The sequence below is a fragment of the Trachypithecus francoisi genome, unplaced genomic scaffold (genome assembly GCF_009764315.1).
Source record: "Trachypithecus francoisi isolate TF-2019V2 unplaced genomic scaffold, Tfra_2.0 Lachesis_group13, whole genome shotgun sequence".
In the NCBI taxonomy this organism is placed as follows: Eukaryota; Metazoa; Chordata; class Mammalia; order Primates; family Cercopithecidae; genus Trachypithecus; species Trachypithecus francoisi.
Genome location: NW_022681458.1, coordinates 41235702 through 41251254, shown reverse-complemented (window position 1 = coordinate 41251254; position 15553 = coordinate 41235702). Strand labels below are relative to the sequence as shown.

The 15553-nt window shown below is 38.0% G+C and overlaps 1 protein-coding gene across 8 annotated transcripts in view; it reads left to right on the top strand.

Moving 5' to 3' along the window:
• The window catches only part of SPATS2L (spermatogenesis associated serine rich 2 like), a 177946-nt gene that overhangs the window by 101440 nt on the left and 60953 nt on the right, over positions 1–15553 (top strand). For all 8 annotated transcript variants that reach the window (XM_033232043.1, XM_033232047.1, XM_033232041.1 and 5 more), the window contains 3 exons: positions 3393–3501; positions 7435–7484; positions 10272–10518. In XM_033232043.1, coding sequence (XP_033087934.1) covers positions 3393–3501; positions 7435–7484; positions 10272–10518 — 406 coding nt within the window. The remainder of the gene's footprint in view (positions 1–3392; positions 3502–7434; positions 7485–10271; positions 10519–15553) is intronic.

The following is a 15553-nucleotide window of genomic DNA, read 5'->3' as shown; positions in this document are numbered from 1 at the left end:
GGTAAAACAGTTGCTAAATGAACCACTAACTAGCCATCTTGACTGTCATCCAACAGCGGCCACCTGGTGAGACCACTTTGTTTATGGCATGAGAGCCCTTTAGGGGTGCAGCTAAGTGCAGCTTCAAACAGTGGCTTAGGTGTTAGCCTGGGCTGTGACAATGAAGTAAAAGGCTGTGTGTGTGAAGCTGCGCCAAAAACAGCCTCTGCAAAACAGCCGCTGCGGGCGTGAATTTTATGAGTTCTTCGTATGCAAACTACCATTAGTCACGCATTATTGATTGCTCCATTCCTCCAGGAGCATCCGTCTTCGGAAGCTTGGTTTCCAACTGCAAAGGCAAGCCTTTCAGTACAGCCTCACCATAACTCTTCCTTGGTCATCACGCCTTATATTTAAAGCTCTTTATAATGACGGCTTTTTTTTTTAGATTAAAATGCTTAAACCCTTTTTGATACCACTGAATTATGAGTAGTGACACAGTGAGGTTCCTTTATTTTTATGTGCATATGTGAGTTCACACAATTTCTCCATCTTTCTCGAAGACATTTCCATAGGAAAATAAACATAGTGAATTTATAAACAACAGGCTGAGAAACAATGCTGCTCTCTCCACATTCCCAGGCTAATGTGACTCCACATTAGCCAAGTCAAGTGATTAAAGCAGAAACAGAGGTTGGCCCAGAAATTTACTAGAATTCAACATTGCTATGTGATATCCAAGTATAAGCAGAAACTTTTTTTCCCCCTTTTTTCTGTAAAACTTGGAATACCTGTCCTAATTAAATGTATTCCTCCAGGAATTGCATCTGATATTCAGTTAGATTTGATATCAGAACTCGGTTATTGACAGTTTTCTAAGGATACAGTCAGTGCTAGGATATACAAAATGAAAGGATAGAAAATGTTTTCTGTGCACATCTTATCATGTATTTTTTTCTTTTAAAGGAGGATAGGCAAGAGTAGTATAAACATCTAAAAAGGAAGTATCTCTACAAGTAGTGGTTTATTTTGTGTTTTGCCTTAACATAATACAACATTGTATTTTGCCGGGGAGAGACTGGAGGCAGATAAAGCCATTTTTTATGTTTATTCCATAATTCTAGGTTTTTGCAGTTCACACAGCTGTGTAGGTGTATTGAAAACCTTTGTCTAATATAACTATAATGTAGTTAGTATAATTACTGTTGTATTTATTATATTATGTAGATGTGCCTGATGTGGTAATAATGATGATGAGTATTAAGAAATTTTATGTAATATGAAGTAAGCCATAGTGGCTTGAAATAAATGCTAGATTTTACTTAAAAGAGCTATATTGGAAGGGTAACGTAATCTTTAGGTATAATTCCAGTGCACTGGTAACAATGCGGCAAATATTATGTTTTGTTGGACACATTCTGTTAATGATCTTCCTGGGCTGGATGGAGGGATTTTTTGTGGTTTTTTTTCTCCCCATCTTGGCCTCTCTCAAAAAAAAAGCAAAAACAAAAAAAGCTCAACAAAAAGATAGTTGAGGGATGCTCACAAGATCAGAATCCTTTGCACAGCCTTGTAGGCCCTGTACGATCCGGTCCCTGCCCAGTTCTGATTTCCTCTTGTGCTCTAGAAGCCTACCCTCTGCCTCCCTCCCTAATCACGTCCAGCTCCTCCCTCCTCATCCATGCCTCGCTCCTCACTCATGCTGTTCCCTATGCTCAAAATGTTTTTCCCCTTCCCCTCCCACCCATCTCTTCTCATTCATCCTCCATCCAGGTCTCAGTGGATAAAGTCATGTAAGTCAAGTCTCCCTGTCATATGATTTTATACCACTTAAATTGAATTTATAGGCATATATTTATGCAGTTATTGGGTCAATATGTAAATCCTCCTCTAGTCTCTAAGTTCCAGGAAGTTCGATGGCTTGTCACATAGTAGGTGTCCAAAAATACTCACAGAATTGGATTTTTAAAGAAGACACAGAGAATAAGTGAAAAAGAACTTAGATTTGAAGACGTTCATTTTTTTAATGGATGTTAGGAAAACTAAGAACAATGAAATGCGAGAATAGAAAACGATCTGTTGATTGTTTTGATCTATTGATTGTATGAGTCACACACATACAAATATATAAATATATATATATACAAAATATTAGAGTCCTCAGTAAAACTCAAATATTTAGCACTTACAAAATGTCAAGATTCAAAACCAGCTTTCTAATCTATAGTGTCAGCACCTTTACAAGTCATATACCCACCTATGCTTGTGCTGGGTGGGTACATGACAGTAGCTTGTGCTGTTATCTCATTACAACCTAAATACTCTTACATGCAGATCTATATAGAATAGGTGATCTGTTTTCTAACATAATCAGGAAATAGGCTCTCCTGTTCAATGAAATGTTCTGGTCAATAGCATCACATTACACATACCATACCCATTTAATCCATATTCTGTGAATCCAATTATACTAAACTGCATTTAACTCTGAAACCCACTGGTCATAATTTAACTGCTGATGAAAACATTCGAAGAAAGTACAGTGCTTTAATGATCACTTACCTTTGCACCATGCAGTACTCTAGTATTTGTCAGTAGCAGCTGCAGTAATCCCTGTGATAGAAAATTGGGTGAACCAGGTTTTACTAAAATCAGTAGAACATTCTGTAGTTATTGCAAGTGCTGTGAGATAAAGGTCAATTAATTCTAATAGGCAAGAAGAAAGAATATAAGAATTTGACTAAGAAATGCATATATGTCATTAAACATTGAATATAAACTTTAACCTATTGAAATTCTTAGTGGATATATGTATTTACTTTTACTATTTTCAATGTTTGATTTTCAGAAGTATGTTCACAAACATTTTTTTGGATTATAAGATTACCATTTCAAAAATACAATGCTCCACATTTTTGTATCTTTAAACATGAATGGAATTTCACAACACACTTCTGTGACCCTCAAGATGACTGTTTCCACTGTGCAGATAGAGAAGCTGAGGCATGAGGCTATTTGTGTACATTTTCTAAACATACTCCCTGAGCCAGTGGAAAGGAAGCCTGAGATGGAAAAAGACTCTGTGTCCTCACTGAGAACACATCTTGTATGCATCTGTAGTCTTGGGGGAGGGTAGATTGAAAAACCAGAGGTGGCTTTTCACACATGCTCCTACACGCCTACAAGGAGGTCTTTGTAAAAATGTGTACACAAATAAGATGGGTATCAAGGTGATTACCAGGATGAATTTTCACTGGTCTGGAATGCCTTGAGTATGCTTGATGGCAAGAAGGTAGATTAGTTGGCTTTTCAAGGCCTGTCTAATAGTTATAATTCTATCTAGTGGGCAATTCATAGATGAAAAATATTTAAAGTGTTCACCTTTCTATTTCTTTTTTTTTTTTTCTTTACAGATCTATGCAGTTAGATCAGTTGTTCCCAACAAAAGCAATAATGAAATAGTCCTGGTGCTACAACAGTTTGATTTTAATGTGGATAAAGCCGTGCAAGCCTTTGTGGATGGTAGGTATACCTGTGCCTTGCAGCTGAAGATGTTAGACCTAAATATTCCAGATATTCCATATTTTTTTCCTTAAATGAACTGAGTGTCAATTCATTATGAGTACTTTAGGTCTCATAAAAATGTGTTAGGCTTCACATGATCGTACCACTGCCCTCCAGCCTAGGTGACAGAGTGAGACCCTGTCTCAAAAAAAAAAAAAAAGTGGTAGATTTTAAAAACACATAGACACACTCAATAAGAATAGAATTTGGAAGTTCTTTATCTCTCATTTAAGGAAAAACAGACTCTAGATAGTTTTCAAAGGATATTGATTATAGTGCTACTAATTTCCTTGCCTACCAGTCATTCCAATTTGATATTAAATGTGTCCTTGGCCAGCAGTGACTCATGTCGATAGTCCCAGCACTTTGGGAAGCCAAGGTGGGCAGATCACTTGAGGCCAGGAGTTCGAGACCAGCCTGGGAAACATGGTGAAACCCTGTCTTTATTAAAAAATATATAAAAATTAGCCAGGCTTCGTAGTGTATGCCTATAGTCCTACCTAGCTTCTTGGAGGCTGAGGTGGGAGGATGGCTTGAGCCCAGGAGGCAGAGGTTGCAGTAAGCTGAGATTGCACCATTGCGCTCCAGCCTGGACGACAGAGTGAGCCTCTGTCTCAGTAGATAAATAAATAAATAAATGTGTCCTTTATTTGATGTCATTCTTATGAATGGAGGATAATGTATTTTGGTCCTTATCTGGAAAGTCTTCTCACTTCTCCAACCGGCATAATTCTACTTGGCTGTATGACTGGAATTCTTAAATTTGATGCTTATGTAGTCTAAGAGGACTGGTTTATTCTTTAATGTCTTTAGTTTATGATTTTTAGATTGCCAAATTAATCAATATCAGTTTATCTTATCTACCTCTAAAATCTTTTTGCTTTATTTTAAAAAATTTGTTATTTAGGTAGTCCATTGCCAGAGATGTTACAAAATCTAAAGTCTCAGGAATATGTTTATCCTATAAATTTACAATGTAATGCTTTGGATTTCCTGTAAATTATGGGGGAATTCTCCTCTCCTAATCAAATTAAACAAGTTCCAGTTTTGAACAAAGATCTCTTACTTGTCCTTAGTTATCATATGTCTTCTGTCCTGGCATTAGTTTCTATTTTGTAAATATGGGCAAGCTACACATAATCTGTCAAATAAGGTCAAGGAAGACCTGCCAGCACATTTCTCAGTTATATCCTATTTACAGTTTGTCAAGGACAGTTTGATTTACTTATTTTCCTAGGAGTAGAATAACCTTCTTGAGTTTCTAAAAGTATAATTGCATTTCAGGGCAAGGTCTTGGAACCAAGCAATATGCTCACATTCTGATATCAGCAGTCAAGGTTTAGGGTCCTAATTGAATTAGCAAATGGTTATCATTCAGTAGACCTAGAAGCAAATCCATGGTGCACAACTTTTCTCACTGTTTTTCCCTGCTTCATATACTAAGAGATATATAATTTTTAGTCACGAGAAGCAAATAGTAGAGAATGCAATATTAATCTAACTTTGCAGCATTAGGTGCAGTTTGAAAAAATATCTGGAAAGAAGCACATCCTGGATCAGACACATTCTCTTTTCAGATTTTACTTGCCAACATCACCTGCATGGAAAAAAAGCTTTAGGAAAGGAAAAAGGCTATTATCCCCATTCCTTGCTGCCCCCACTTGGATTGAGGCCCCCCACATTCCTCATCATGAAAGTTTTTATTGCAGCGTGATCTTGATGAGATGTACAGATGCACAGTAACTGATGGACTGTCATCAAATCTGTTTGTATTTAAACAGAGCACCTTGCTTGTCCTTCTTGAAATTTTCACCTTTTCAATGTTGAGGTCTCATTAATAAAACTCTTTGATTGCTGAGAAGCCTCATGAGAAGTCATTTGGGTTGGGAAGCAGTAGGAAAACTTGATTTAAAAATACTGGGTGCCAGGAAGGTGGCTCATGCCTGTAACCCCAGCACTTTGGGAGGTCAAGGAAGAAGGACTGCCAGGAGTTTGAGACCAGCCTGGACAACATGGTGAGACACGGTCTCTACAATTTTTTTTAAGTTAGTCTAGAGTGGTGACACATGCCTGTAGTCCCAGCTACTCTGGAGGCTGAGGCAGGAGGACTGGTTGGACCCAGGCTGCAGTGAGCCATATTTACACCACTGCACTCCAGCCCGGGCAAGGTGTGAGACCCTGTCTCAAAAAAAAAAAAAAAAAAAAAAAGCCAAACAACTGACAGTCAAAAATAGTTGTTAGGAGTCATTTATGAGGCATACAGAAAGCACTCTGAGTGGCTGAAAAACTCCAAGCCGTTTCAGTATAATTAAAATTTAATAATAACAGTTTCAAAATCCTCTGTAAATACGGGTATTTCTTCTTCAAAATTAGTCCCTAAAGCTCATTGTCCAAATTACAAATAGAATGTATATCAAAACATGACAATTAGAGGACTAATTGAATATGGCAATTGTGAAAACAGTAAGCAACTCAACACCACCTTCTGATTAAAATGAACAGTATTTAGCATTTTAAAATTTTAGTTTTATTTAGAAAACTGAAGCATAGCTATAAGTAAGAACTGCCCTAATTATTATTAACCAAGACTTACCAAGAAACCTAATGAAAGTGACTTTCTAAATTTCTTCAAAAGGAAAATGCTGTGAAACATTAATTTTCTGGACAAATTAGAGGAAGACCAACCCAGTTAATAAAAAGTCTGAATTATAGCTTACTTTTAGGTGCAGTCTTATTATTTCAAGTACATGCAACTCAGACAAGTCTAAGAGGGGCATTGAGTTGGAAACTTTAAATAGATAGGAATAATTAGCCTGTCTAAACATTAGTCAAAGCCATATGCCTTCTGCTTATCTAACAGTGACAGTAGACTCAATAATTGGGACCCTACTAATTTGAAATTTATTATAAAGACCAGCCTGAAATTTATCTTTGTTTAGCCAACATACTCCTTGTAGAGAGCTATTAGTATATTTAGATTAGAGCTATTAGTATATTTAGAGAATGCTTAAAATCGTTAAAAGAATACACGTAAAAGAGCTACTCTCTTTTAGAAATACTGTGCCTATTTATCGAAAACAACTGATGTCCTCATTACCAATAACTTGTTATTGAAACTACCTTCAGCACAATTGGAATGAATGAATGAACTTTGTTAGACTATGTGGAAACATGGGTCGCAGCTGGCCAGCGATAAAACATTTTTTTAATGTCTTGTAATTTAATTAGGTATCTTCTCTCAGTCAGTGCAGTTCTACCTACATATGTGAATGGAATGGACAGAACCTGGGGCCCAACTTTTCACTTAATGAACTTTTTTTGGTTTCGAGGTAGAAGTCTTGTAAAGACCGCATCCCATCTCTATCCATGCTAATGCCAGAGAAACTAATATCATCGTAATATGTCTTCTTCATCCCCCTGCAAGATGTGAACATATGAATAGGAACAGAAAAAGAGGAGGAGTGGCCAGACAGAAAGCTGCAATTCACATTGTTAATAATATTCAGAATCCCATATTTGGTTCAGAAGATTATAGGTATTTTTATTCATATATCAAACAGAATAATTTTAATTCTACCTATGGCAACAAGGCTGCTAGAAAATTCTCAAGATATATTTCATTTTCCCTAAGACAATATAATGATAAAAAAGTAAGCTTCATGTAGTAAGTCTTAATATTTTGATAAAACCAAGATCATACAGTGAATTAAATGAAAATCTGGGAAATAAAAAATGAAACTGGCATTTTTATTAAGATAGGATGTATCAAAACAAATGAAAAAGCCAAAAAGAAAAAAAAAAAAGCTGCTACCAAGATGGAAAGGCAGAGATGAATTTTGTGTGATGTTTTATGATGTGAATATTTGTTGAAGATTCTTTGTCTTTATCTAGGCAGTGCAATTCAAGTTCTAAAAGAATGGAATATGACAGGAAAAAAGAAGGTAAGATTAATATTGATTGTAAATTGGTAACATCTTCAATCAAAACCTTCATGGTTGTTATTTTAACAAGGCTGCCAGTTTTTTGCTTCTTTCAAATATGTTAATATAGACACCCAGAAAGCTTCCAAATTCATGACTCTCATAAATTACCAGATACTCTCACTTGTAATGCCCTTATTTTCTGCTCAGTGTTTTTAACAACCAGGTGTGCTTAAGAAGTCCCAGAGTTGTTCTCTTTTTTAAGTATAAAGGGGAGCCCAGCTGGAGAATTCAAAGGATTCAAAACATTAACTTGCCTGAACGTATCCTGTAGCACAAAGAAAAAAATTAAGGAGTATTTTAAAGATACTTGAAAACCTCTAAATATATTTTTGCATGTTTTTCCACCTGAAAGAAGCTGTCCAAGGCTGCCCTGAGATGCTTTTTTGGCTGAATTCTAAGGTAGATCGTTAATAAAAGAAGAAGAAAAGAAAGTTCCTTAGGACCATAATAAGTAAGGGACCTTCTTGAACACTGGTGTACTGCTCTTTGAGAACAAAGGGAAGGGGATTTTACTGTGTCCCATTCAAATTGGTATGCTTTTTTGTCAAGTCACAAAGGGTCTGGGATTTCTGGGAGCTCGTGAGATGCATCTGTGCATACACACTAGCAAAAGTGTGCCGCACCTTTCAAAGTAACTGTTCCACTCATTCCCGCTATGACACAGCAAGGCCTTGTGTTTCGGTTTTCCCAGGATATCGTACGCCAGTCTACCCTTCCCCATGGGGGAAGATCACAGGCCTGCAAAACAGGTTCTGAACAAACAATAACACAGTATTACTTTCATAAAACCTGAAGATTACTGAAATTACAGGAATCATCCTTTCCGTTTTTCTCCTCCTAGTTTCATGTAGAATAGGAAAATTGTAAGTTTTTTTTTTAACCTTTGTATGCCACCATCTTTGACAATCTCTGCTTAATCTTTAATCATAGCTTCCCAGGCCTCTGTGTGAGATGAACATGATTTGCAAGTGATTGAAAGGCAGTATTTAGACTTACATAGAAAAATTTCGAATGTGTGGTTTGGGTATTAGATTTTTCTGATGTGAAAAAAAGAGCAGATAGCAGCGGCAGACCCAACTCATTACTGAGTCTCCCTCCTGGAGGTTGAAAAGGAAAATGGTCTCCCAGCCAAGTAGATGTGAGGCTTGAGAGCCAGAAGCTGCTGTGGGTGTTTTGTGGGAATAAGTGCCACTGGCCTTGCCTTCACCCTGGGACACACACCTCTCACCTAGGAAAGCACTTACTGGGGCGTGATTGTGGTTCCAAAGGAAAAGAGAACAGGGAGGAGAATTGAGAAGAGGAAACAGTTTCTTCTTCTTTTGTAAATATGTTGAAGAACGAAGCCAGGCTGATGCTCACCTGGCACTCACTCGTTCAGCAGGTGGGACAGGGTCTTTCTTATGGTTCAGGCATCTGTTCCGATTGGCGGGGCTGGTATCATACTGTTTGTTGAGTACACTGAATATCAACTGGGTACAAAGCAGCATCAAGTCAAGCATATAACATAATTAGGAACAACATCTTCTTAATTTTCTTGATATTCTTATGTATTCACCATTAGAACATTTTAAGAGAGATATAGTAAAACTCTGTATTTTAGACTTTTGTGATATTGGGGGGTCTAAACAATTTCAATTGTATAAAATGCAGTGTGGTGTTATTTCAAAGGAAATAAAATGAAGCCTTGTAATGCTATTCAGCTAGCAGCCGAGAGGTCCAGGGGCTATCTCACAGGAAAAGGGGGACTTATATCAGTTTGGCATTACCTTGAAGCTGTTGTCTGCTGCAGCTGAAGTATTCATGGGATGGCAGGGCACAGTGGCTCATGCCTGTAATCTCAGCACTTTGGGAGGCAGAGGCAGGAGAATCACTTGAGCCCAGAAGTTCGAGACCAGCCTGAGCAACATAGGGAGACCCTGTATCTACAAAAAATTTTTAAAAATAGCTGCATGTGGTGATGCATGCCTGTAGTAACAGCTACTCAGGAGGCTGAGGTGGGAGGATCGCTTACGCCCAGGAGGGTGAAGCTGCAGTGAGCTGTGATCACGCAACTGCATTCCAGCCTGGGCGACAGAGCCAGAGTGAGACCTTGTTAAAATAAATAAATAAATAAATAATCATGGGGATGATTATGGATCCTGTGGCTACCTGGGGCTCGCTAGACAATGACAGCAATTCCAGGAATCTCCTGGTTAACTGGTTTCTATTTCAGAGACCCAACCTGGACTTTAAGGACCTACCTTCTGTGCCCTCATTTTACAAGAAGAAGTTGCCTGCCTTTTCCCTAGTAGTCCTCCCCATACCTCTCCTTCTGCCCAGCAGATGGGAACCTTAGTGGTGGCCTCCTTGCCTCTCCAGCATTCACCACTTTGAGATGAGAGCTAATCCCCCATGACAGGATAACTGAAATCAAGTTTTTTCAGGATGGTTATCACAAGATTTTACTGTAGAGCCTCAAGTTGCCCAAATCATATGTCAGTTATTTAAGCCATTCCTTGTTGGTTTTTTCTTCCTTTTATTGGAACCTTTTTAATTGTGTTTATGAGGTGAAAGTTTATACAACTTACTATAAGAGAAAAGATACTTAAATTAACTTGGGTTTAATAAAGACGTAAATATTCATCCAGTCTGTAAGAAGAGCCAGGAACCAAAACAGATAACGTATCTTATTTTCATCTCTCAGATTCACCTTATATTTCAAGAGTCTGAGTTGAATATTATGTTCTCATGTGTTTCTCATTCTAGAACAATAAAAGAAAAAGAAGCAAGTCCAAGCAGCATCAAGGCAACAAAGATGCTAAAGACAAGGTGGAGAGGCCCGAGGCAGGGGCCCTGCAGCCACAGCCACCACAGATTCAAAACGGCCCCATGAATGGCTGCGAGAAGGACAGCTCGTCCACGGATTCTGCGAATGAAAAACCAGCCCTTGTCCCTCGTGAGAAAAAGATCTCAATACCTGAGGAACCTTCAAAGGCACTTCGTGGGGTCACAGGTCAGTAATGCTTAAGTAAAATTGCTTAGGAAGACACAGATGTAAAGAGCACAAAGGGAGCTCATTGGGGCTACTGTTGATATTGTTGAAAATGGAAGGTTGTTTTTCTGCAGTGTGTACAATTCAGCCTTCCTGAAGCCAGGATGGGGGGTGAAGGGGAATGTAACAGGGCAGAGAATAAATGCTCAATCTAGCTCTACACAAAGTCAGAGGATTTTCTCTCTCTCTCTCTCTCTTTTTTTTTTTTTTTTTTTTTTTGAGTCAGGGTCTTGCTGTGCAAGGCTAGAGTGCAGTGGTGTGGTCATAGCTCACTACAGCTGCAGCCTTGAACTCCTGGACTCAAGCAATCCTGCCTTGGCATCCCAAAGTGCTGGTATTACAGACATGAGCCACCACACTTAGCCAGTCTTTTTTAATGGAAATTCCAGTTTAAAGAAATATTCTGTATAAACACCTTTGCTAGAATTCACCTGGGGTAGAAGGAATAATTGGTGACAAAAAGAAATGTTTTTAAATGTTTTCTTTTAGAAAGGGCAGATCAAATTATTTTAACTGCTGGTATTTTTTATATGATGTGACAGAACATAATCTTCCAGGGTGTTAGAATCTGGAACATTAATTATTTGTGCTCTAACTATATATTTATTAATCTTCAAAAGGCTACTTCGTAATCCACTGTTTGACTTTGGGCACATCATCTTCTCTAGGGTCCCATTTCCTTTCTGAAAAATAAGGAAACTGCATTGGAATCTACTAGATCAGTGCTTCTCAATACTATCTGACCCAATGCCCCATTTTTAGAACAAATCCTAAAATAAAACTCATGCATAATATAACCTACCTAGAAACAGAATTTCAGTAAATAAAAATACAAGAAATTCAGGAATAACTAAAATAGAATTCGTGCATAATATAACCTACCTAGAAACAGAATTTCAATAAATAAAAATATAAGAAATTCAGGAAAAACTAAAATAGAAAGCTCAATAAAGAGGCCAGATTTTTACACCCACTTAAAATGAATCACTTTGCAATTAAATGAAGTAAGGCAGTAGTCAGCTGGATATTGTGGATACTGTTTTTTTATATTTGACATGTACAGTAAGAGCTCAATAAGTATATTTGTATATAACATGGAATCACTGTGAATGCACCTGCTACAAATGCAGTCCGATTTAGGGTAATGAGTGTCAACTCTAATATCATGACTGCTGATGTGGTTTTCCACATGGCCAAAAATTCTCAGTCAAGTTCTAAACATCATAAAGTACCATCTTACTTTAATTTACACAATAGTTGAATCTTGGAAATCCAAGCAAATGTTGGAAATCCATAGTAAAACTGTCTAGACTCACATAATTATAGATATATATATATTTTTTAACAATCATGAATGTCCAGGAGAACATAAGAAAGTTCAGGACACAGGATAATTCTTTGTTGTGTAGGATATTCCCAGGATTGCAAGTCATCTAGCATCCTGCCCCCCAACCCCATCCCCAACACACACACACAATCATTTTGCTAATTTTTAAAAATGCCCCCTCAGTTTTTCAGAATGTCTCCTAAAAGGTGGTAGATCCCTTGATGAGAACCACTACACTAGTTGACCCCCAAAGTCCTTCTAGTTATAAAATCCTGAGTTTGTTGAATCAGTGGTGTTTTAAACTCTTGTTATATTCAGAGCACTGTGCTGGATGCCACAGTAGATTCAGAGAAGGATATTATATGGTCTAGGCCCTGATGGAATCACATTCTGATATCTTTGAAGAGAAGGCTGTAGATACACTGGTGAGTTTAAGGTTTGGGGAAGAGAGGTGCAGTATCCAACTGAGTGATCCTGGGAGATTTCCTGGGAGCATTGGGTATTAAAGGACCAATAGAACTGAGGTGGTAAAAAGGATTTGGAGGGTTAGAGAGAAGTAAGGAGAACTTTACTGAGTGCCCTCAGGTATTGTACCTGCTGTATATGACACACTGCTATCCTCTGACAAACCAAAGATGAATAAGACCCATCCATGCCTAAGAAAAGTTCAGTCTACCAGAAGAGATGGAGGTGCAAACAGAAAAGCAAATGGTGACATGTACCAAATCAGGGTGGCAGTGAGAAGGTGTTAAATAACTGGCACACTCTATAATACGCTAGTAATTTCTTAAATTGCTCACAAAGCATGAATTTTCTTCCAGAAACACATTTCCTAACAACTCCACTAATAGTGCTGAAACTCATGTAATCCTTTACTTCATGATGGTTTCCTAAAACCAAACAATGACAACAACAAAAATAACCTATTTCATTTTGAATCTGAATTCTCCAGGAATTTTTCAATTCAATTTTCACTGTGCTTACAATTTAAGACTGTTTTGATTTATAGTCAGAGCAAGAGAAAGAAATTAAATAATCGAGTGGCAGATTCCCAACTTTACTTGTTATTGCTTTCACATGAATTACTTTCAAAATCTAATTACTCAAGTTGCCATTTTGATATCAATCATAGAATAAAAGCTTAGCATGTATATATTTTCATTTACTTATAATTTATACCTTCTTTGTAAAACAATGTCAGTAATTCTATCAAGTATATGACATTAAAGTAAATGCAATTTAGAAATGTCTCCTTCCCAGTGGACAGCTTCCTTGAAAGTTAAGTACCCCCCAGGGAGTGGGTACAAGGGGGCTTTTGGAAACCCTAACATGAAACTTTCTGTGAAGAATTCTTTCTTGCACAGTGATCCCATTCTCCCTTCTGTTTTTTAAGTATAGCATGAAGGCATTGAGATGTGTTAGTATTATTTGTTAATACAGTCACTGATTCATTACAAATGCCTGTGCAACAAATGCCTGTGCAACAAATTTTTCTGTTAAAGAATAAATGAGCCAGGCATGATGACTCACGCTTGTCATCCCAGCACTTTGGAAGGCTGAGGCAGGAGGATTGTTTGAGCCCAGGAGTCCAAGACCAGCCTGGGCAACATGGCAAAACCCCCTCTCTATAAATAATACAAAAATTAGCTGGGCCTGGTGGTGCATGCCTGTACTTCCAGCTACCTGGGAGGCTTAGGTGGGAGAATCACCTGAGCCCGGGAGGTTGAGGCTGCAGTGAACTGTGATCGTGCCACTGCACACCAGCCTGGACAGCAGAGTGCGATCCCTCAAAAAAAAATAAAAAGAAGAAATGATGGTAATGGAAGGTTAGTAGATGTTCTTCCAAAAGGAAGCACATTCTCCTTCTTGGCCCTTAACTTCATTAGTAGCCCACCTGTTATGATTGTAAATTTTAAAATGAGTTTTTAGCTATAGTAATCTGCCCTTATCCTTGGAAGATAGGTTCCAGGACCCCCAGTGGATGCCTGAAATCATGTGTACGTTTTTTTCCTGTACTATACTATACTGTGCTACAATTTAATTTATAAATTAGGCACAGTAAGAGATTAAAAATAACCAATAATAAATAGAACAATTATAGCAATATACTGGTCTCTTTCTTGCTCACTTTCTCTCTCTCTCTCTCAAAATATCTTATTGCACTATAAACATCCTTATTGTGATGATGTGAGATGATAAAATGCCTGCATGATGAGATGCGATGACACCCAATCTGATCACCAAGACAGTCACTAGAGTGATGAGTGGGCAGGTATCGTGTATGGCATGGATACTCTGGACGAAGGCATGATCATATCCTGGGCAGGACAGAGTGAGATGGCACAAGATTTCATCACACTACTCAGAACAGTATGAAACTGAAAACTTAATAAGTTGTTTATTTCTGGAATTTTCTGTTTGCTATGTTTGGACCACAGTTCACCATGGGTTACTGAAACCATGAATAAGGCAGGACTATTGTAGTTAGATTTTCCTGCCTTCAAATTATGAAGTTTCATCAGAAAGTTGATGCCAAAACTATCTAATGGCTTTAATATATTTGCTCAATCGCAAGAGCTCTAACTCATCTGCAGATGAGTGTTAGGCTGTAGACACTCTGCACCCCATTTTGAGTAGAATGTTGGAACTAGAAAGGATGAGAGTGAAACTTTAATCCTGGCTCCCCACTTTATAACTGAAGAAACCAAGGCTCCTGGGTTGAGAAGCTGAGAGGATAACCCTTTTGAACTCTCTGTAGTTTGCAAAAGGCTGACTCAAATCCATGCAATTTTATCATGTAGTAGAGAGTTACTGCTAAAACCATGGGTTCCCTAACTCCTAAAAAAAGTGTGTAATTGAAAAATTAGAAAAAAGTCACAATAACAAAGCCACATAATGATATTCTGTGCTTGAGTGAGTTCACAGCATAAGCCTAAAAGAAATCTCCAGGCTACTATAGTGGAGCGTTTATCAAGCCCTCCAATAATGGAACTAGCTCAACAAAGCCTGCCCAGAGTGCCCCACTGGGCAGGAGGCTGTGAACATGTGGGATGCGTGTTTTATCTTTTTATAACACCTTGACATTCAGGATCCCTCTTTTTAAAAGTCTTAAACAGAATCACTTTTTGGTAGGGGAAAGTTAGCTTTAAGATATATGCAGGTGGCTCAGGGGTGTTAGTGTGACTTCCTACATGAAAAATCACTACCAAAAGCATCATCATTTCAGGTTGTAAATATAGCACTGTCAAGTGGGACAATGCTGTGTGTCAGCAGATAGCTTAGAAGTTTAGGAGTATGTTTTAAGCCTGAGAGTAGTTTTTTTCTGCATCTCAGAATTTTTAATAACAGCTCAAATTGGATCTTTTATATAATCCAATCAAAATCACCCTGGGCTCAAATAGAAAATCAGGCAAAGAGTAGATCAAGATTTATTTTTGCCGAGCAGGCGCAGTGGCTCCCACCTGTAATCCCAGCACTTTCAGAGGCTGAGGTGGGAAGATTACTTGAGGCCAGGAGTTTGAGACCACCCTGGACAACATAGCGAGCTCTTATCTCTTTAAAAAAAAAAGAAAAATTAGCTTGGTACGGTGGTTCATACCTGTAGTCCCAGCTGCTTGGGAGGTTGAGATGGGAAAATCCTTTGAGCCCAGGAGTTTGAGGCTACAGCGA